General features: G+C 34.0%; 1 protein-coding gene across 2 annotated transcripts in view; it reads left to right on the top strand.

Moving 5' to 3' along the window:
* The first annotated feature begins 1868 nt into the window (after positions 1-1868).
* The window catches only part of qua (villin like protein quail), a 35728-nt gene continuing 13957 nt past the window's right edge, over positions 1869-23639 (top strand). Inside the window, exons 1-6 of one of the 2 annotated variants that reach the window (XM_089630936.1) lie at positions 1869-2000; positions 15652-15744; positions 20469-20582; positions 21309-21508; positions 22300-22495; positions 23335-23622. In XM_089630936.1, the coding sequence (XP_089487062.1) occupies positions 1971-2000; positions 15652-15744; positions 20469-20582; positions 21309-21508; positions 22300-22495; positions 23335-23622 (921 nt within the window). In that variant the 5' untranslated portion in view covers positions 1869-1970. Of the gene's footprint in view, positions 2001-7453; positions 7641-15651; positions 15745-20468; positions 20583-21308; positions 21509-22299; positions 22496-23334; positions 23623-23639 lie in introns of those variants that run through there. The other variant, XM_089630935.1, reaches the window with a different exon arrangement.

The raw sequence follows: 23639 nt of genomic DNA, 5'->3' as shown, positions 1-23639 counted from the left end.
ATTTATTTTTAACATAATAAAAAAGTACCTTAATATTAAATATTTATTGTAAATCGGTTTGTATAAAACGTTTTTGTAAGTTATTTTTTCTAGACGATGAATTGGTAACTTACCGAGGGATCCCTTTAGAAACGTCTGAGATTTTAGTAATTCGTTCATCAGAAATAATTAAAATAAACCCCAAAGATCAATTTTCTAGGCCTGCTAGGGAACATTCGACCGGTAGGTCCGTCCATTATGCCGGGCCGCGCGCCGAATATTGTTTTTACACAAATACATCACTTATGTCGTTAAGATTCCCACTTTATTCTAGAGATTTGCTGAAGAAAATTCAACCGTAGGTCTGTCCGATACACCAGGGCCGCGCATCTCATATTTCTGTGCATGGCTTCTTCACTTACGTGTCGTTAAGATTCCGACGTTATTTTAATGTATTGTTTTTTGTTGAAAACACATAAATATAAAATAGGTTCAAATACCGGCGCACGAGGAGAAATGGCACAAATCTACTCTATAAAACTGTAATTTCAGCAATAACGCCCTTGGGGTGATTTTTATCCAATTATTATTATTCGTATTATAGATATTTATCGTCTTTGGATATCTATGATTGCAACACTAACCCTTTTTATATATTTTTTAAATGAATGATTTGATGATTATAAACAATGATAAAAACTTGAAGCTAGGTAGGTAGATACTGTACAAAAAAAACAATAACCGTCACAGGACGCCTAACAGACGTGAAACATCAAAGAATAATACAAAGTAATAATACATAATACAAAGAAGTAGAAGTAGAAGAAAACGAAAGTAAGCAAGTTTTTATATTGACGACAATAAAACAATTATTTTATTACCTTTACAATATATACGAAGAAATATATAAAAAAATAAAAATGCCTCATTATTTAGAATAGATTCATTGCCAATCTTAGTGAGAACGGAGGCAAATATACCGCACAGTGTTTTGGTGGCCGGGCGGAAAGAGCCTACGATTCTGAAGGCTGGCCGATTAAAGCGTTCCGAGCATGAGCTTATTCCCGTTTCCCTGCAAGAGTGTTATCCCGTCATACCACACTTGCTACATAAGAGTCGGTTTTTAAAAAATGGCAATTATGTAGGCACAATGGAAAAAAAAGACATGGTTGCAAAACGCATGCAAATTTGGTAGAGGAAATTAACCTACTTCCCGACATCCGATCGAGCAGAAACTTGGCAGATAAACTAAATGACAATTCATTCTGTCAACTTTTGGTAGCAATTTATATTTATATTTATTATAAATATTTTCTTTAAATCTATTATATATTTTTTACTTTTATTATAAAATGGAGGCCTCAGCACGGGTAAGCCACCCAGTGAGGCCAACATTACTGAATTGTACTATGAAATGTAAAATATTATACCAAAATAATAATAATTATGCTTGTATAATGAACTTGCATAATGTGGATTGACTAGGTGATCATTTGTAGAAAAGTGTGTGGAAGGGTTTAGTTTTTCCTGATAACTCACACACACGCGGATATATACGCATTTCTCTGAAATTGAATGACATTACAGCAATTAATATACGAAATAAATGACGGTCCTACGCAATCGGGATTTGTCTCAGTTAGCCTGGTTGACTCCAGTCCCTGGGGAGAAAGGTTGAATCCTCAGTCGAACCGAAAACAAAAATACTTATATTACTAAAATACCACGTTTTTTACGTTTGCATTTTTAATCGATTTCCATGTTTTAATTTCTAACTTTACTCTAATACGAAGGGTCAACGAAGGGCGTAGAATAAAAAAACATTGTGGAACCACTGGTTTTCCATTTCCTGCGATGGACGACAATAATGAAATCCGAATAGTTCGCGGCAAAACTTCGGATGGTGCGTGCATCATTAGCCGGGCAATGGATGCTGCGGAGTCGTTTTCTAATCTGTTCTCCACTCGCCATATGCAAAGTGACCGTCCGCAATGTTTAGCCACCATACCCGCCAGCTTACCGTGAGTGCCATTACTATTCGCTATCCCATCCCTGTTCATTATTCACTAAAGAAAACTAACTAATAATTTCTCTTTGTGCGTCAGTACTCAGTACCTACCTACTTTATACCTACTATTTGAATTAAATGCTTTGTCGTGTTTAATGTATTCCTTCTGAAGGTTGTTTTTTATGAATGATTCTAATAATTTAACGCATGCATACGTTTTTATCTGTTAGCTATACGGGTAAAGTACCTACCTAGTTATTATGGGTGAAAACGTTGGAATTTTTCTTTTTTTTCTGTTTTCTTGTTTGATCATTCGATTGCATGAATGATTGACAGCAACATGTTTTACACTTAGATCAGATGTTTTCTTTCTGAGATCAAACAAATGGGATTTTTTTAAATATCGTTATTTAAAATCCTTTCTTTAAGGTACTGGAGAATTCCTTAATCTGTAATGCTATGTACTCAGTACAAAGGGTACACATTAATGCCCTTACTAATAAACGTATTTACACAACTGACAAACTTATTAATATTATCATAAATTATTGTTTATGAGTTGTGCAAAATTTAAAACACGTTTACTAAAAGGTAAAAATTTTGTATTTTTTAGGTTATGTAAAAATGAATAACTTACATTTATTATTGCGTAAATCATTTTATTCATAGTTTACAATATGGACACATAGATACAAAATATTATGTATTATTGCTGAAAACGGGAAAAAAACATCGGCTACGCATAAAAGACACGATTCGTCCATTGCAGCCGGCAGAACACCGGCTACTACTGACTGTGGGATGGTGAGCAAAACCCAGTACCTATCAACTCATGACATTCCCGATTTTTCAACAAAACATTTGTTGTGTTCAGTAACTACTTACATATTTTAATAATTTTCTTCGATACTTAAATATATTGCTGAGTTTAGTATATTGACAGAGATATTAAAAAAATACAGACATGTCAAATTAGTACACAGCCAAAAAATTAGCAACAGTTCATTAGCCATTGATTGACCTACGAAATAAAATGTAAATATAGGCATAAGGTACTTAAAAAAATGGTTATCTGAAATTTATTAAGATCACCCAATTTTTCGAAATTGGTAGGTACCTACTTACCTCAACATTTAATCATTGCCATTTTCAAATAGGTACTAAACCATAGTAGGTATAGGTATTAACTTACGTGTATTGCTATAAAAAATACAAGTACCTAACTAGGTATAAGTTTCATTTTTGTTTCCGTTTAAATTTTATTTGAATAACCTGTGTTATTTTACAGTTTATTTATCAAAAATAAAATATATTATTGTATATTTGCGGCACGTTTCTGAGTGGTACATACTTTCAGTAGATATCGCCCTGCTGAAAGACCATAATTTCGAATCGAAACGTTCCGTGTGGCTTTAATGGCTTTAGCCGTATTTGGTTACCATGGGAGTGAGATGGGAAAGATGAAGATGGGGGAGTACCTGACTATTCAGACCCAGGTACTTACCCATATTCATCTTTGCCATGTCCTTCCCCTCCCCACTACATTTTGACTCACAATACATCTCAATTAGGGAATTCCATATTATTACTGGACCCAGTCCGTTGGGAACAGTTGGGTCTCTTGTGTGTAGTACATTAAAAAATATTTTAAACAAATTTAAAATAAAGTAAATGGTTTTTACGAATACAAAAATTATTATTGTTAATATAGTACTACCGCGAATGGGGTATTTTTACTATTTTTATTGTTTTAATTCACGAAATTAAATAAATAAAAATATTACTAAAACCAAAGTTTTTTTTTATGTTGACGAATAATTTTTAATAACGATTTAAAATGTTCCATTTTAGATTTGCCCCCGAAACAAAAAGTTCTTTTTTATTCGTGAATTCGGCGGCGTTGTTGGTGATACCCGTCTTATAAGCAATAATTGTGTTGTAGCCAGTTAGAACCGTTTCGGAATGTGCGATTTTTTTAAAATCAATAATTATTAATGGAAATAATAAAATTACACATTTTTATTACAATCTGAAAATAAATTTAAAATCTTCAAAGATTTTTAACGGTGTTCATATTTTGTAATAAAATATCCCATTACTGATAATCGTTATTGTGTTTGGAAAACACACAAGAAAACACCAAACGATTTTCTAAATCATAAAATATGTATTTTTCATCTGTAATCTGTTGTGTTGCGATAGCATCTGAGAGTGGCGTAATTGTTTATTTTATTAGTCGTGAATCAATGATTTACCTTATAATGGGTAAAGTTTAGTAATCGTAGACATTTTTCATGTATTTTTGTAAATAATCTACTCATCAATCTGACCACTTGTTAATGGCAGACAGGCAAGAAGCCAGACAGGTAGGCACTTATGCAGGTAAGTACCGGAGTGAAAGAATGCACCCCTCACTTATTGGCCTGATCTCGAAAATCTGCTATGCATGAAGACGGCGGATTTTTTTACCTTCCGTACGCTTTCTGAATATGCATTTGAAGATCGAATAAAAATCTCGTAAAAACATTTCATCAGGGGCGGCACTAGATTTTCTAGAACTGGTTCCTAAATTTATTTAAGTGGAATAACCACGATCCATTAATGGAAAAATTACATAATAATGTTTGATATTTAGGTCCAATGTTTTCCGAAAATTCAAACTTCGAGTGAATTTGTAAAATAGGAACATTTTTGTTCATTGACGAGTAACTGAAGAAGGCGTATACACAAAATATCAGCTCGCGGCCTGGCGTATTGGATTGACCTACGGTCGAATTTGCCCTAGCAGGGCTAGATAATTGATCTTTCCGTTGAGTGTATTTTAATTACGCAGATGATATGGTTCTTCTAGCACCGTCACTTAGCGCACTAATGAAACTACTCCAAATATGTGAAGATTTTAATAAAAATCATAACCTTGTATATAAGGCTGGCCGCAAACATACGTTTTCCGTATTCGATTTACGAATTCGTTTTCCGTATTCGGAATTCCGTGAGACTAGCGCAAACGTTCGTTTTTCTTCATTCGGAATGTAAAAACGTCAGTACAAGTGTTGCCAATAAGGGCGATATATCGCCATTTAGGCTACTCAGAGCGAGAATCGGCGAAAAACATCAATTTTAAACATGTCCCGAAATTATTTTAATGAATTTATTTTTCTGGGGACAAATTTTATATTTTCTTGAAATTCTCTAGCCACCGAATTTTTTTTTATTTTCTGGGGACAAATTTTATTTTTTTGAAATTCTCTAGCCACGAAATTTTTATTTTCACGTAAAAGCATCAATTTTAAACATGTCCCACCTAACAGCAAATTCGGCTACTTTACGCTACCTTATGTATGAGAAACGGCGATATTAGGTCAAGATCCGTTGGCAACACTGAATTACGAACAGAAATTTCCGTACGTTTGCGTCGGCACAAACAAACTGTATGCAATAGCTGCGTTCCACATGACGTCATTAGGTTTTTTCCATTCGTTTTCTCCGAACGCGCCGGCTGGCATTCGGAACGTGCGTAAGGAATTTGTTCCGTTTGGAACTAAAACGAACGTGTGCGGCAGTTAATGTATTTTCTACTGATTCCGTGCATTCGGATGTCCGAATACGGAAAACGAATTCGGAAATCGAATACGAAAAACGTATGTATGCGGCCAGCCTTATACGTCCAAATCAATAGTTATGGTTTTCAAATGCAAAAACGAAAACATGTTAACACCTTCAGTATGGCTAGATTGAAGGAAAATGGATGTTAGTCGTAGCGTCAAATATCTGGGACGTATTATCACAGACGACCTGAAAAACATCGAGGATATGGAAAGGCAAAGAAGAGCGATATCCGTTAGAGCAGGTATGCTGTCACGGCGTTTTCACTTTTGCAGTACAAACGTGAAAAAGATACTTTTCAACGCATTTTGTACTTCGTTGTATACGTCAGAATTGTGGGTGGATTACACTTTTTTTTTTTTTTTTTACAGTAATACCGCACAAGAGTCCCAACTGCTCCCGTATGGAGCCAGTGAGACTATGGCATCCCCAATTGGGGTATGTTGTGAGGCTGAGGGTATTGGGGAGGGGAGGGAGATGGGGAAGAGGAAGGTGGGGAAGTACCTGGCTATTCAGATCTGGTCACCAAACACGGCTAAAGCCATTTCAAGCAACGTTTCAATTCTGAATGGTGGTCTTACACCAGGGCGATACTGAGAGTATCTTCCACTTCAGCATCGGACCATCCCTTTTGGGATGGTCCGATGCTCTGTAGGAAACTCGCTTGCACAGCGCGGGTGTAAACTGTGCACCCTAAAGTTTAAGTTTAGACTTACGGAATTCAATACTTCGTTTGTGTGAAAGCACTATGAAACACTGCATCCCAATGGCATAAGCTAAAAGTCGCTTACAATAATGCTTATCGCCAACTATTCCGCCTACCGATATACTGCACCGCCACGGAAATGTTCTTGGAGGGACGAGTACACTCTTTCAGAGAGCTTCTCCGCCATCGCATGGGAAGCTTATGGCGCAGACTACGCCAATCAAGTAACAACATCATCACTGCCATGGTTGCCTGGATGGAGGCCCCTCTGATGGCCCTCTGGAGACGGGAGACGTGCAAATATCCCCCATAAATGTCTGTTTACACTCATTTTTGTGTTTATATTTTATCTTTTTTCACTTAAATTTCGCTTTTTTGTGCCTATCGGAATCACCTATGTTATTACCTACATTATTATTATTATTTTTATTACTTATTATGCATATTATTTCAAATATAAAATGTTTTGCAATGCACTACCCCTGCACACATTCTGGAATAAATTCTTATTATTATTTGATTGTGATCAACATATTACTAAAATCTTAGATGTTTCTAAATAAATATCTCGTGAAATTACTAATTACGTCTAGAAAAATTAAATTTGGATCTTACCGCTAATTTTATATTAAAAAACCATTTTATAAAATTTTCAAACCGTATTGTCAAGTTTTTTATGTGTTCCTCGAAATACGGTCAAGAGTTTTGATTCGGAAAACATTTTTCCGGACCCGCCTCAGTATGCTGCAAGTATTCTCCCAACTCTGCCAGTAACGTCAAACTTGTGAAAATGGCAGCAAATGAGCATGCAAGATATTTTTTTTCACACGCGAGTTGACCCGCTTCACAGATCCCCGTCACGGAACATTATCTCCATCTGAGGAGACGCAGAGTCCATCTTTAATGTTGCCGGCTGATCAGTTGAACATCACTCGTTGGCCGGAGAACAAGTCTTCACCAGAGAGAAAAATACTCTCCGCTTGTCAATTCTCTCTGCTTTTCATTCCCGCGTTTTCCCGCCGTCACTTGGCGACATCTAGCGACAGATCCATAAAGGATTGCAACAGTTCCCGTATGGAAAGACTTAATTTTTCAAGCAATAAATTACAATAGAATCGAGGAATTCTGTAATTCGATCGCTAGTGTTGGTCGGTTGTGGTCGCAAGCGTGACCGCCGTATACTCGCCCCGCTTTAGTCCCCGTGTGTTATATTGTTTGGCTTATTGGGTCAGTATTGTCCGGAGATGACCAGAGCGTGAAGTGCAGTGTTATCGAATTTTTAACAAAGGAAAATCACCAGTCTTCGCCATGCATATCCTGGAGATAGGATTTTCTGACTATGTAAATACATTTTTTGTATTGTTTTTACTTATAACCAAATCTACTAATTACTTTGTATATAAAATATATGTAAGTGTAGAAGTGAGGATCATTTGTTATGAAGTCATGCCATTACTGCATGGTTGGTAAAGTCCTTGTTCAGGTCCAGAGCAAAGTCCCAAACAAGGAATAATATTTTTTTTCCATAATAAAAACATCAACGCGTGGATAGTAACTAAACTCAATTTTTAATGTCCTTACTTCTATTTTTTCTTATTAACCCTTCAGGTTTTTAAATATTTTTACCAACAAGTCCCAACGACACGGTGAATTTTCTTGGAATGTCGGAATACTCCTTAGGTTTCAAAAATGTACTACATATTACTTATTTTTTAAGTTATCGTTAAAAGAATTACTATTTTAGAAAGTAGATAAAATTATCTTTGAAATATTTGCATGTAATAAAAATCATCTAAATAATTAATTTTAAAAATTAAATTGAAAATTTTACAAATAAACTTACCAGGACATTTTGACTCGGAACGTCCATAATTTTGAAATAACTCAATTTTATAAAATATCTAAATAATTAATTTTTAAAATTAAATTGAAAATGTTTACAAATATACTTACCAGGACATTTTGACTCGGAACGTCCATAATTTTGATAATAAGTAATAAAACTGTCACTTCACTTTTTATACCGTTTATACAATAAAAAAATAATATAATTAACTTTCAACGGTCAGTGAAAAAATGGCGAAATTCGTAATAATACAGTTTGACAATTTTTATAAAAATACATCAAATAATATATGAATATTTGATACAAACTTTATAGAATAGTTATTTATCTTTCCAATGACGAACATATCACATATCTACGCATTATAGAAAAAAAATACTTTTATTATGTATACTTTTATAATAACTTTTGTAACGCACCGGTCAGATCTGTCCTTCAGAGGCTATAATAGAATATGATGTTTCTGGCTAGTAACTTACTTCCGAGACCTGAAGGGTTAATGATAGAAGCCCTGAAATGTCGACTATATATCAGACCCCTATAAATGTGCACGCGCACCTGTTGTGAAGCCAAATGCGAAGGGTGCAACATTAAAATACCCGAGTTATAGGACTTATATATGAATAACTTTGCCGCAATTTAGTTACGACGTCCGGTATTCTGGATACGACCTACCATAATAATAATCGTGTAATAGTTATAATTCTACCCCAGAAGGTGTAGTATAAAATTTTGTCGATCCCAATGGTTACTATGGATAGATTTACTGTGAATTTTGAAAATACTTAATAAAAGGAAGCTACAAGCCAATAATGTGTATATTCTTGATATACCTTATATTGTAGAATAGGCATTAAAATCGCTTGACAAGCTGAGTCTACAAAACGTTCGTTTTCAAGCAATAAACTGGTTTTTATTTATTTTGTAAATAAATTTTTATTAAAGCAAAAAAGTTAATCAAGTGAAACTGTCACAGATAATCTTAGATATAATACTGTATTTTTTTAAAGTTTCCTTTATGCGTTCACACATTTCAATTGAAATTTTTTTTTATTAGTTTACATTTATATTTTTTATTGAGTAATTTATGTTTTTATTTGTATTCTACTCAAGCGAAACGATAGTAAACCTTTTAATTTATCTAAAGCATATTTTTTGGTATTCATCATATACACCAATTCGTTATAAAGATTGATCAAAATAGTGATTTGGCATTAAGCTTTGCCTTAATAATATTTTTAATTTGCAACGGAATGAATGGATGAACAATTTAAGGACCAAATTTTGTGACAAATTGGTTTGCTTATTTCTTGCTTATCTGTTAATGATCAAAGTTTTTAAAGAACTTAAAAAAACAACTTCAAATTTACTATAAAATTCTTCTTAGAAATCATCATTAAAGGCTGGGAACCTTTGATGTAATTGGTATATATATCTATGTACTGTGGAGCCGATACGTTTTAAGTTTTTTGATAGAAAGGGTAGTTAGTGGCAAATAGTTGTGCAAATTGTAACAGTTGTGTCGAGGAGTAACTGATCGGATATTTCAACTAAGTGTACAATTATGCTATTTTAAGTTACTCGTATCTCTACTACCCGTATATTTCAATTCTGAATGGTGGTCTTATATCAAGGCGATACGGAGAGTATCTTCCACCCGGAAACGCCACAAATATACTATATACACAATGAAGTAATTGTGAAACAAAAAAAATTATTAAATTAAATTTATTTGCTTACACCGGGATTTGAACCCTCGACCTCCGAATTGCTAGACGAGAGCATTACCCCTCGACCGCGGAGGCAGTCGAATAGAAATAAGAAACGAAGCTCTCTCGGTATCACGATTTCTTACTGCACCCGGTTTATGTTGATTCCTTACCAACCCGTGAAATAGCAGGCTTAATAATATTGTTAATGAACCGTACCTACTGTCCAGGGCATACATTATTATTTATACAAATCTAATAACTAAAGCTAAACAATGTTTCGAATCTTTATTATTTTTTAATGATAAACTAATGTTTATAAGACAAGGTTTTATGCATAGCATAAAGGATAACAAATAATTATAAGCAATAATTAGTCTCCTGAAATATCAATACAAATTGAAAATTTAAACCTTGTCTTATAAATATTAGTTTATCATTAAAAATAATAAATTTGACAAGTCAAAAATATTTCACCAATAAATGAAGATATTATACGTCTCGACGCCATCTAGTGAGAAATTTAGCACTAACAAAGCCTTTCCTACAAAAATAAAGTTGGTTGTTTACAGGTGGAAAAAATATAATAAGCAGTAATTGTTGATTGAGGTACTAGTACATATTGAATTATTTGGCGTGTTGGAAATAAGCCAACGTAGCTCAGTGGTTTCAGAGCGCCTAACCGGACATCAGAAGGCACGGCTTCAATTCCCGTTGGCGGCATTTATTTTTACTCGGGAGATATTTTCAATTTGTATTGATATTTCAGGCGACTAATTATTGCTTATAATTATTTTTATCGAATCTTTGTTAAAATTATAAAGCAATGAAAATCATTAGCACTTAGGTAGGTACTAGCTTTTCCTTATGTAAATTTAAACCATTAGAAAATCGAACAAAAAACCACTACGAATGAACAAGAACTTACCATTAACTTTTCAGCTTAAATTATTCAATTCAATGAAAATTCTCGAACAATTAAGCACCATTCTTTCCATTCAAAGTTTGATTAATGGCAAGATAATCTTCTAATAATTGGAAAATAATTATTGCAAGGTACGTAATAAGTATGTAGGTACACTTACTTTCAAACATTATGAACGGTGACTTAAAGTTTACAGCGCGGAACATGGGTAGGTAACTAATCGGTATTTGAGATGGAAAGCCAACATACAAGTTTTCTGCCATTTGTAGAAAACGAATCTTCATTAACGTGCTATTTTACTTGTGATAGAGGCTCGTTAGTTTTCACTCAAACCTGATCTTACCTTGTCACTATTATCTCTGTCACCACTATCTGAACATAAGAGAAATCAAATCGGTGATTTATTACGATACTTTATAATAAGGTAAATAAATCATACTCATAAGTTAAAATAATTACCGCCATAGTCAGGTTTTAATAGGTTCATAATCAAAGAAAGTAAACTTCGCTTAATGGAATTACAATTGATACGATTTTATATACTTACTAGGTGACGTGTACCCGGCGATTCTCGGGCTTATCCTTAGGAGATACACATATATAATTTTGACTTTTCTGTAGGACTTTTTAAGATATACAATTTCTTAGTAAATTATTTTGATGTATCTCGTAAGGTTAAGTCAGCGTTAGCAAAGTAACCCCCCGAAGAAATATATTTTTTACGACTTGGTTACAAAACATCGACTTTTCTCTACTGTAAATATAATATGCATGTATTACATATATAAAAAACTTTTGGAATTAATTTTCTAAATGATAGTGAAAATGCTATCAAAATCCGTTGCATAATTTAGAAGAACTAAGCGCACAAACAGGCAGACGCAGATAGCGACTTTATTTTATACTATTTAGAGATTCAATAATATTACTGTTCATTTTACCAATTATTGTCCCCAAAATGCAAAATGTGATAACATTATACTTGATAAAATTTAATTTGTAGAACTCCATTTTAATTTAAAGTTCTTATTTTATTTATTCAGTAATTTAACTATTCAATTTACAAAAAAAACTGTTTATTATAAACTAGTTTTGCTGTGCAATCAATAATAAGTGTGGCAGCGGTTTCGCCTTTTCGCAGAACTCGATAAATTAAAATGTAGTTCTACAATTTAAATTTGATAACAATTTAAAAAATCGATGGTTTCAGTTTAAAGCACAGAAATTATAGGTACACGGAAAAATCTTACTAATGCGAAATATTGATATAATAAAACAATTATTTTGTTTTTTAACAAACGAATTTTTATTTTTTTAATCTTCTATGACCGACCGGTTTCGCTTAGTATTAAGTATTAAATATTTTGCTTAGTATTAAACATCTTCAGGGTATAAAACTAAACTTATCTAAAAATACAATGGGTGTGTTTTTATGTACATTTAAAGTGAGACAAAACATAACGTGAGATAGATAATATGAATTTAAAATCTAACATAGTAACACAGAGACAAAAACAGATATCATGCACATAATGGGATAAATATTATATCTGACGAGATATATATTTACATATTATTTTATGAAACATTTTTATTTAATTTCAATGAATAAATTATACAATATTTCCGAAGAAATGACATTTTTTAAGCTGTGTTTTGATAGGAAGATACCATAATATTGCAAAAAAATACAATTTTTTAAGTCGAAATAAACATAACGATTTCACATTTGAAAAAATATTCTCGGCTGAACCATTAAAACGGTCACCATCTTTAAACGGAAACGGATCGTACAAATAAATTTAAAGACAAAACTGCATTTCAGCTAAAATACACGGACTGATGAATATTTGAACGCAATAACGAACCGTTTACCTACAACAAAAAATGTATCTCTTTATTATCTCAGGGGAACCCCTTTTTGCAAACCTTAAAATGTAACAATGATTGCAATAATAATTGGATAACGGTTCGATAAAATTACACCGCAATTGAGTGTACATTCTAAGCGAACATAATAAAAGCAAACTTGATAAACTTTTCTAAAAAAAACAAAACATTTCAATTTCGTGCGACATCTGAAGAGCGAGAGATCACTTTTTTTCGAAGACTGATGAGTTAACATTTGAACATAAAACCGTAAGACCGCTTAAATAATGCTCCCAATATTTTATTAGGTAGTTATTTAATCCATTCATCGTTTTAGTTCTTATTTTGCAGAGTGCCATTATTTTTTAAATCACGGCATTTTTTGTTCTATGAACTAGTGTACCCAGCAATACTTGGCTATAGCTAATCTCTTTCTATTGCATATCGTGCACGTGTATCAGGCGAGGTGTATGGGTGCACGTTCGCCTAATTCGTTGGGCCAACGTTGGCGCCAACTTGTGAACGCCGTCGCCAACGTTGGCTGGTTAAAACGGCCAAATGGTCCTATAAACGTTGGGCCAGCGCGTTGGCTAAATTTATTGGACGAACGTGAACATTTTACAAAGCCCATTACATTCAATTTCACCTGGAACCCATTAAGATAATGTCATCAGAAAACGAAACAGCTGCACACATTTGCATAAAACTAAACATGTCTTGCAAAACTTAGCTGTGATGTAGTTATGGTATGTACTCGTAAACCCAAACTATGAAAAATAAAGTTGGTTGTTTACAGATGAAAAAATATAATAAGTAGTAATTTTTGATTGAAGTACTAGTACATATAGAATTATTTGGCTTGTTGGAAATAAGCCAACGTAGCTCAGTGGTCAAGAGCACCTGACCGGACATCAGAAGGTGCGGGTTCAATTCCCGTCGGCGGCATATATTTTTACTCGGGAGATATTTTCAATTTGTATTTTGATATTTCAGGCCACTAATTATAATTGCTTATAATAATTTGTTATGAATTTATGAGACGATTTAAAACTCTTAATTAAATACCTTAATTTATACTGGATGTGATATAACATAGTTGATACTTGATAACAAATCGTAGAGTTATTTGAAAAAATTCGGTGTATTTTTTTAAAAATAAATTTAAAGTTGTTGCTACTTTCGTTTGAAAGATAATTAGGTTTCAGAGGGTGTGTTTCATATAAAACGACAAATCTTACACTGTTTACCAAAAATATAACTCAACGAAATCACGTAAAATGAAACATTGAAAAAATACCTTAAAAACTTACATTTAAAGAATTCCAAAAACAAAACATCAATTACCTGTTCATTAATTTTCCTCTACATTTATTTTAAATAGCTATTATAACCTCATCGCTAGGATCTATACACTCTACACTTGTACTGAGGAGTGCGTGATGATTTTTAAAAATAATTGGACTGTACATTAACTCCTCGGGCCTAGACAATGTAATATCATGTCATCAAATATTCTCGCTTGATATTAAATGTCAAATACATTCTCTGATTTTGAACTTATCCCAAAATGAAATACTACTTTTGAAAGCAGATTAATAACTTTCTCAGATTTTAATTTTTAAAATAATGAATATAAACACAGCAACTTATTATTTGGTTAATCGTTTTTTTGTGAACTGTGTTTACCACCTTATATGAAACCAAAGAACACAATTAGACAACGTATTATAAAGGTTATTGTCACATCGCTTTTCTTAATTTGAAAAATTGGCAAACCTCGACCGTTTTCTGTTACAATCTACGACAATCGTTATAATCTACGTATTTATAGATGGTATTAATTTAATTATTTTTATTAAAAAACGCTTTTTGCAAGTTATGCTTCACACAATTAAGATGATTTTTTGTTAGCGCCCGTCCATACGCAATATGAACACGAATAAATAGTTTTGTCCGTATAAAAGCTCGATTCTTTCAAAAGAAGCATAAAAATACAATACTGGATTGAATCACCGATCCAATGTTGTATTTCATGTGTTACGTATATATTCATATTACGTATGAATCTAAAATCGGCAAAAGAGATGGAAAAACTAACCCATTTAACCTAGTTTTTGTTTCATCACTTTTTAAATGTATGTTGAATTGTCATTATGTTGAGCTATCTGGTTAAGGCGAAGCTTAATGCCAAATAGTGATTTTGATTAATGTTTATAACGAATTGGTGAACAGGGTGAACATTATGAATACCAAAAAATATGCTTTAGATAAATTGAAGGATTTCCTATCGTTTCGCTTGAGTAGAATACAAATAAATAAATAAATTACTAAATAAAAATATAAATGTAAACTACTAAAAAAAAGTTTTTCAATAGAAATGTATGAAGGCATAAAGGAAACAACTTTAAAAAAATATATTATTATTGCTAAGATTATTTGTGACAGTTTCACTTGATTAACTTTTTTGCTTTCTTATGTGAATACGATGCAAATGTGAATGGTAGCAAAAGTCGGGGACGCCCGAGGAAGACATGGCACGACCAAGTGAATCAGATACTTGAGTCGGGCCATGTCAAGAGTCAGAACAATAGAAGAGTATGTATGAGACGATGTATGAATGTGAATGAGGCAAGGAGTGTGTGCCAAGACCGAGTTGTTTGGCGGTCCGTCCTCTCTGCCTACCCCTGCGGGGAAACGGCGTGATGGTTAGTTAGTTAGTTAGTTAGTTATAAAATTATTCAGAAAATAAATAAAAAACAGTTTTTTGCTTGAAATTGAACGTTTCTAGACTCCGTTTGTCAAGCGATTTTAATGCCTATTACCTACAGTATAAGGTATACCAAGAATATTCACATTTTTGGCTTGTATCTTCCTCTTAAACCTGTTTGGTGGTAGGTAAAATAGCTCTACATGGACCAAGAGGTTAATGATAGGTGGTAATATTAACATTGAATTAGGCATACCGCATACCTATTAACTAATGGTGATTTCGAATTGTTTCAGGATGATGTGGAAGAGTGTATGCCAGGGACGGTAGACCCCATGTTCCGGACAGTCCCCAGAGACAACACCACTTTTCATATCTGGAAAGTTGAGGTTTGTGATTGCTTTGATAAACTAATTGATAAATTATTTTGTCAAGCAGTAATCGCTTACGAATGCTTGCTAAATTATTTATTAAATAGTTTCTGGCTGTGTAAGTATCCCAATTTAAATATATATTTCAAATCGAAAGGGTGAAAGTAGTATCTGCGCGTGGAATTTTGTAATCAAAATATTATTTCAAAGAATGTACGAAGGTTGGTACTTCAATCCTTTAATGATTAAGGACTTCTTGTTTCACAGAATTTGAACAATTCGTCAAATTTCAAAGATGCAATTCAGGTTATGTTATTATTATGTTATCATGGGCCGGTTGTTTGACACTACTTGAAAAAATAACAGAACTTTAATATTAACTCTTAACAGGCCAAGATGCCAAACAAAACTTCTGTAACCAAGTGGGTCTTCCGACGACCCCATGATTGTCTTATGGGCTTTTAAACTATAGAAATCCCAATTATTCAGTCAATTATCAATGGTAACTTATGTATTTGTGCAGAAATACGTAAAGTACTGAAATGATATGTCAAGTATTTAAGCTAATACTAAGGATAGTAATTTTAGGTACTACCTACTCCCCCACTTGACTGCGGGATTGTTAACTTTGAAATTCGATGAAGTGTTCTAATTCTGTGTATTTGACATTGAGTGTTAATTATACCGGTACGAATGGATTCTTAATATTCACTTGGTAGTGATTGTAAATATGGAAATCAAGAAGATGCTGAAAAAAAACTATAGATAATCTGTTTCATTTTTCATTTTGTTATCTTCCCATCTCTCTGTTTTCACCGTGTTTACGACTTTACCACCGGATATGGTGAATACTGAATAATAACAAAATTGTGCTTTTATTACTGACCAAATTGTAACGTGCCTTCGTAAATGACCGGCATTGAAATAAAACTCCATTGTCCAAAGATATTTCTGCAGTACCGGAATAGTAGGGGAGACCGAGGGGAGTTGAAACAATTTTCACATTTTGTTTCATACGCCAAATACTATAGACAGAAATCGTATGATATTAGTACCAATCGATAGGACATTCTTTACCCTTGCGAATGACTAACATAAAGAAATTGTAAGCGTTAAATATTGTGGTTAAAAATCGACTTAACCGTAACAAGTCAACTTGTTTCAACTCCCCTCATACCGATGTAAGATGAAACAGGGGTCGAGGAGAGTTGAAACAAATGATTTTTGAGAAGTATTAAGGGCTGTAAAATAAAAATGATGATATAATTTAAAGGTATTTATTAAAATTACACTTTTCAAGTACAAAACAAACTAACAGAAATAAAAATATTATGAAAATAAAAAACGTCAGTCTGAAAAGCAGTTGTGGCAAACATAAGAAAGTTCCCCACTAGTGCAAGCTTCATGAGCCCAGTTGCTGCATTCCAGACATTACACCCACTTTTCTTTGGCTCTGCTATTTAAATATGGCTCTAAACAACAAAGGCAAAAGGATTCTTCTTCTTCTGCACTGTCTTCGTTTATTGACAACCTTGACCTTTTCAATTTTAGTGCCTGGTTTTGATCTTTTTGTTGTTTTTGTTTTTTTAAAGCTAGGTTTTTTCACCTTTTTCTTAGCCGTTCTAGCTGCTTCGATTGCAAATAGTTCATCCTTTACGGGAGTATCAGTTAAGACAGCGGATTTCAATTTGCGTCTGTTTGTTTGATTTCCTTTCCTTGGTGGAGCTTTTGGCAAGGGTCTACGAGTTTCAGGTGAGAATGGAATTGCTGTCACAGTAACTGAAGTGTCTCGTGATGTAGATGCTACAGGTATTATATCTTCAGTGGTTGAAGGCATCGTGATAGTATTAAGCATTACTTCAGATATCGCCAGATCAGGTGAATTCTTATCAGAGTTTTCTGCAGACTTGGGTACGTCTTCTGTTTCCTAGCTGATTTGAGGAGGAGTAGCCGGTAAATTGAAGATTTAAAAAACGGTCTTTTCGGGATATCCAACCGTTGGAGCAGTCGCCATTTTCTTAGCTTCATATGCAGTTTTTTTAAATATACCTGTAGAGGGAGGTATGGTTCAGGTTGTAACTCGAAGCCGCGTCACGGAGACTTTTTTGTCGCAAAGTTACTTCTTCTGCTGCGAGATCATATATTTCGAGACTCATCATACCTCTGTCAGTCTTTCTTTTATAAAAAGTAGGCATTCTGAAACAAATTAAATCAACAAACAAAAACATTTTATTTTGTGCCCGTAAAATAATAAACAAATAAAATTGAAAACGAGGAGAGTTGAAACAGTCTGTTTCAACTCTCCTCAGTACGAAAAAACCTCCCATTTTTTAGTTGATCCACAATCAAGAAGCAAATACAAAAAAATCAATTGTACCAAACATATGTAATAAATCGTTAGTTAATGAGCTTTCGAAACACATATAACTTAAACCAAAATACAAAACCATTATCAAAATATAGGCATCGTAAAAAAACGTTAAAAACTTACTTTTGACGATTTTTGAGACACGGCACGCACAACTCCACAACCGTTCGACTCGCGGCACCGCAGCGAACTGACGAGCCAGCAGACGGAGGTAAACGGTTGAAAAGCGACGTTGCCAATTTGCCAAAGGTTTTAAGTTCGGAGAAATCGGTACTGTTTCAACTCACCTTTGTTTCAAAACCCCTCGGTCTCCCCTACCTACCAATTTTACCCATTAACAGTAAATAAAATAATATTTATATAAAAATTAAATGTATCTAAACCCACTTCGGTGCCTATCAAAAATGAATGTTAGCAAATACCATGTAATATTAATAATACCTTCCGACTTTTCTCATACATTCTGATGTCAACATACTACACTAGCGCCTCCTAGCGGCGTGAGTTGTGCGCCTTGGTTTTCTTGGATTTTCTTTTAAATTAGGTAACCTACCTAACCTTTTTCAACCGTAAAAAATAGTAAATCGGCCTCTGTCTTTTATCGTTTAGAAATGTCATAAAATACCTAAGTATAAATGAATTGTAATTGTAGATTTCATTTGCTAGGATTTAACTAACTCTTACTATTTTTCAGCAACTAACCTGTTAACATTTTTTGGTATCCTGAAAACGAATTGTTTTTGTTGTTTATGTTTATTACACCCATAAACTGCACACACACACATAACCTAATATTTGGGACACATCATTTATATGTTTATCAGTACCTATTGATCAAATTACAAATTAGAGAGCGCAAAAAACCGGCAGCAAGTACTAAATAAACTCAATTTGCTGCAATTTGAAAGGAATGTCAGTCAATATGCTACACCAGCTCCTCTATCGGCCAGCGTTTTTAATATTGCCACTATTTCACTGGAGTTGGATGTCATATTATAGGATGTTTGATGTTAGTTAAGGAATGTCTAATGTTATTTCGACTTCTTTAATTCTCGATCTGTCAGCCTTGTTAAATTTTAATTTGAATATCATAAAAAATCAGTGCCGCAGAAACTAGATTAAAGTTTATGCTGCACTGAATCTCTGCTCTGGTTATTTTATTTTTGTCGTGTTTTCTGTTGTAGCACACTGGCTACACTGTTGAAGAACATTTAAATTCATTTTGCGTTTTGCCTACAGATAAAACATATGAGATTGGTTTGAAATCAAAATTTCAATTGTTCAAGCTGTTGATTGAATATTGATGGAGAAAATACTTTTACCTTAAAGTAAGCCCGTTATCCAACTGGCTCGGTAAAGGTACGAAAGCGACAAAAACCGGAGACAGGGAGCAGAAAACTAAACTTCACTACGGTTTTCAGAGCAGCCATTGTGGAATTGTAATTATCTGTGATACCTGGTGAGATCAACGGATCATATTAACTCACGGCATCGTGCTGTGGTGTAAGGTTTTGAGGGAATACTCAATGTAATTCATAAACTGCTCTTTCATAGATGGCGCTAATTTAATTATTTTAGGAAAAATACTTATTATATGTTATGCTTTATAATATATTTGTTTGCGCTCGTACATACGCAATATTAATAAATAGTTTTGTCATAACAAAAACACAATTCTTTTGAAAGGCATACAAATAAATGTTGTATCGGTGATTCAATCCGATATTGTATTTGTATGCCTTTCTTGAAAGAATTGAGTTTTTATACGGACAAAACTATTTATTCATATTCATATTGCGTATGTACGGGAGCAAACAAATAATTCATCTTAATGTTGTAAAGCATAACTTGTAAAAGCGTATTTTAATAAAATATTAAAATTAGCGCCATCTATGAAAAAGCAGATTATGTATACTAATGGTTCAAAATTTGGAAAACTAATCTGTGGAAAATGTCAATATCCAGTTTAAGTATGGGAAAACATTTTATCTCGCAAATAGAACGAAAATGCTAGTGATGAGAGTCTCTCCCATTTATTTGTTAGATACCTATTATATATTATGATTACTGTAGGTACCTATTATCTGCATGCAACTGAACTCCGCTGTAGGTTGGAGTAATAAAACCGGCACTAACACGCAAGGCGAACTTATTATCCGCGATATGTAATTATCCTTAGAATTTCCGCTATTCTTCTGGCAAATCGGTTCATCTTGTTTCTGAAATGTACAGATTGTGTTTGAAAATGGTCTGATAACGTGCAATTTTCTCTCGCTTTTCACGTTTTTGCTCCATCGCTTTGCATCTGCGGACACATTAAGATGGAGAGATAGTCAACTAACAACGCAAGCACTTAAGACTGTGTTACTTGCAGAATTCCTCAGCGGTGTTGCTGCCCAAATCGCAGTATGGCACGTTCTACGATGCAGACTGCTATATTATTTACGCTTCCTCAATTTACGGACATCCGGCTGGACCCAGCGTTGTTGTGAGTATTATTCTTCTACAATCATTTTCACAGTTTTTTTGGTTTTGCTATTCCAATAACATAACAAAACATAGTATCATATTTACAGACATTACTTAGCAGGTCTTGTTGCTTATCCGTGCCGGCAGTCGAAAGAAGAAGCAACGAATAAACAATTTTAAAATACATCTATTTGAATTCCGATTACGTTTTCTTGATCGAATGATTAAATGAATGAATGAATTGGAAATTAACCCACTTCCCGACATCCGATTCAAAACTCTAAATTCGATTATTGCGAACTTCTGCAACTCGTAAACTTACGAATACCTACAATAACAACAAGACAAAATACACTATTCCAATGTAGCACACATAAGCGCAACCGTCGAACTTCCCAATACAACGGTTTCATACTATGGGAAACCAATATTTAGGTGATGTCGATGTATTTAATATTAACTTTGCGAATTTTGTGGATCACGTAAAAGATTTATTCCACCTCTATTCCTAAATAGAAGTTGTATTTTTGTAAACCAGTCAATTCGCTGTATTTTTTGAATTTATGTTGTTTTTATTTTTGTTTAATGCATACATTTTTTAATGTAAGTGTATGTTTATTATTTCTTTCTTATGTTTCAAAATTGTTGTTATCAAAATTGTACCACCTACATGTAAAAGCCCTATGGGTGTTAAATAAATTGACTAGGTAACATAATCTTGATGTGTTTTTTGCAATGGTTTCAGCGGCGTGACACGAAGAACGCCAAGATGGAGACGCACATCCACTTCTGGTTGGGGGCGCGCGCGGGGGCCGAGGCCACGGGAGCCGCCGCCTACAAGGCCGTGGAGCTGGACGCGCACCTCGGGGGCTCCTCGGTGCAACACCGCGAGGTGCAGGGCCACGAGAGCGCCCGCCTCAAGTCCTACTTCAAGGACGGCATGAGGTAAGGTATTCAGCAAGGACTAAACCAGTGATTCCCAACGGACGGTACCGCCCATCCTGGGAGGCTCCAACAGGACTGAACAGGGGTTCAGAGGAATTGAAGTCGTAGGTACATCATTGCATACCAATGATACGTTCAATTAGTGATAAGGTATTTTTGATGGATTAACAGTATTTTTTGTTTTGATAATTTTTTTTCAAAAAACCTTAAAAAAATGCATAAATACCTAGAAAAAATTGGTTTGAATTTAGAAATACAGCATTCCCGGTTTACAAATAATTTTAAAATATTGAAAATTCAGCCACTTCCATAATTATGCACACACAAATGCACCTAAATTTACAATAAATTATCATGTTTTGCATACTATACAAATGTAATATAGTCTAATGATGGGTTTTAAGATTTTTTATATCAGTACCGCACAAGAGCCCCAACTGCTCCGTCTCCGTCACCGTCTAGAGACTGAAGATAGCGTGGAGAGTATGGAAAGAGATGGGGGAGAGGAAGGCGGGGAAAAACCTGGCTATTCAGATCCGGTCACCAATTACGGCTAAAGCCATTTCAAGAAACGTTTCACTTCTGAATGTGGAATATTCCGAAAATATACTATATGTATTATTTTAAATGAATAAATTGTTAAATAACACAAATTAATAAAATAAAATTTACTTGCCCCCTCAGAGATTTTGCTAGAGGAGAGCCTTACCCGATCGCAGAGGCCGTTGGAATAATTAGATTTTTTGAGCATTTTGAATCGCATTAAAGTAAAAATATCCTTAAACTTGCAGAATATTACGCAGCAGGGGAGACTTGAAGGTGCGGCTGTACCGCGTGATGGGCCGCTGCCCTGTCATGACGGAGCTGGAGAGCGTCTCCTGGCAGCACTTCAGCAGCAGCGGCATCTTCGTGCTGGAGACGCCCGAGGCCATCTTCCTGTGGATCGGGCGGGCTGCCAATGTTGTGGAAAAATTACACGGAACAAAGGTTACACTAATTTACCTAATGATGAAATTTATACATAATATCTACCTGAAAAAAACTTCAAAAATCCTATCTTTATTACGGTTACCGGGTATGTCATCAAAATGACAATTCAACACACCTCCAAAAAGTGATATAGAGTCATGAAAAGTGATGAAACAAAAACTACTTTAATAGTTACCTATGTAACCTAGTTTTTGTTTAATCACTTTTCATGACTTCATATCACTTTTTGGAGGTGTGTTGAACTGTCATTTTGATGACATATCATGGAACCCTCTATTAAAATATATTTTTTAACATTGTAAATAATGTTTTCTTCATTTGAAAAATAGACCTAGTGGCGCCATCTCTCCTCGAGCTACGATAATACAGGTATTAAATCCAACATGGCAGCATTGATTGGCGAGTGGTTTATTTATGATTGATGTATTCTATTTAGATGAAATATGGAGTGAAAAAATATTTTTTTTACCTCTAACGCTACCAAAGCTCTAACTAAAACTTACGAAGCACCGCTTATCACCTTCTAATAGTGAAACACGTTTCGATGATACAAGTATATTAGTATTGTGATAGAGTGTATTTGTATTGTAAAAGAATGCTTTTATTTTTGTCAAATATTCTCTAAATCTCGCCAGTGAGTGAATTTGGTCATACCAGTTATAAAAAAACATATTTTCTAAAAATACAGTTTTAATTTATTATTCATTCAATTTTTAGAAATATTATGTTTTATTCATTGAATAAAGTTATCATTCAATTTAGTCTCCACATAAAGTTTAACAATCAAAGCAGTTTTTATTTTTTTCCATGCTTATAATATCAATTATTAATGACAGATTGCATTGAAGATGGGCAAAGCAACGAAAAACCAATCAGAGCGGTGTTTGATAATCCTCAATGATGGATACGAGCAGACCCTGAAGACGGAAAAGAAAGCTTTGTTCCAGAAATACCTCAACTTGATGAACAGAAAGGTCAAGACCACCGACGAGGAGATGAAAGACGGTGAGATCATGAACTCCAAACAGATGATAAGACTATACCGCTGCTGTCACACTGCCACTAAATACAGAATTGAAGAGATAAAGCCTGGGCCATTGCAGCAATCGGACTTAAATTCAAATGTGAGTAATAACTTCAC

The sequence above is a fragment of the Hesperophylax consimilis genome, chromosome 4 (genome assembly GCF_061612785.1).
Source record: "Hesperophylax consimilis isolate HC1 chromosome 4, BYU_Hcon_1.0, whole genome shotgun sequence".
Taxonomy (NCBI): domain Eukaryota; kingdom Metazoa; phylum Arthropoda; class Insecta; order Trichoptera; family Limnephilidae; genus Hesperophylax; species Hesperophylax consimilis.
Note: the sequence above shows the minus strand (reverse complement) of the source record. Positions and strands in the feature narration are given on the sequence as shown.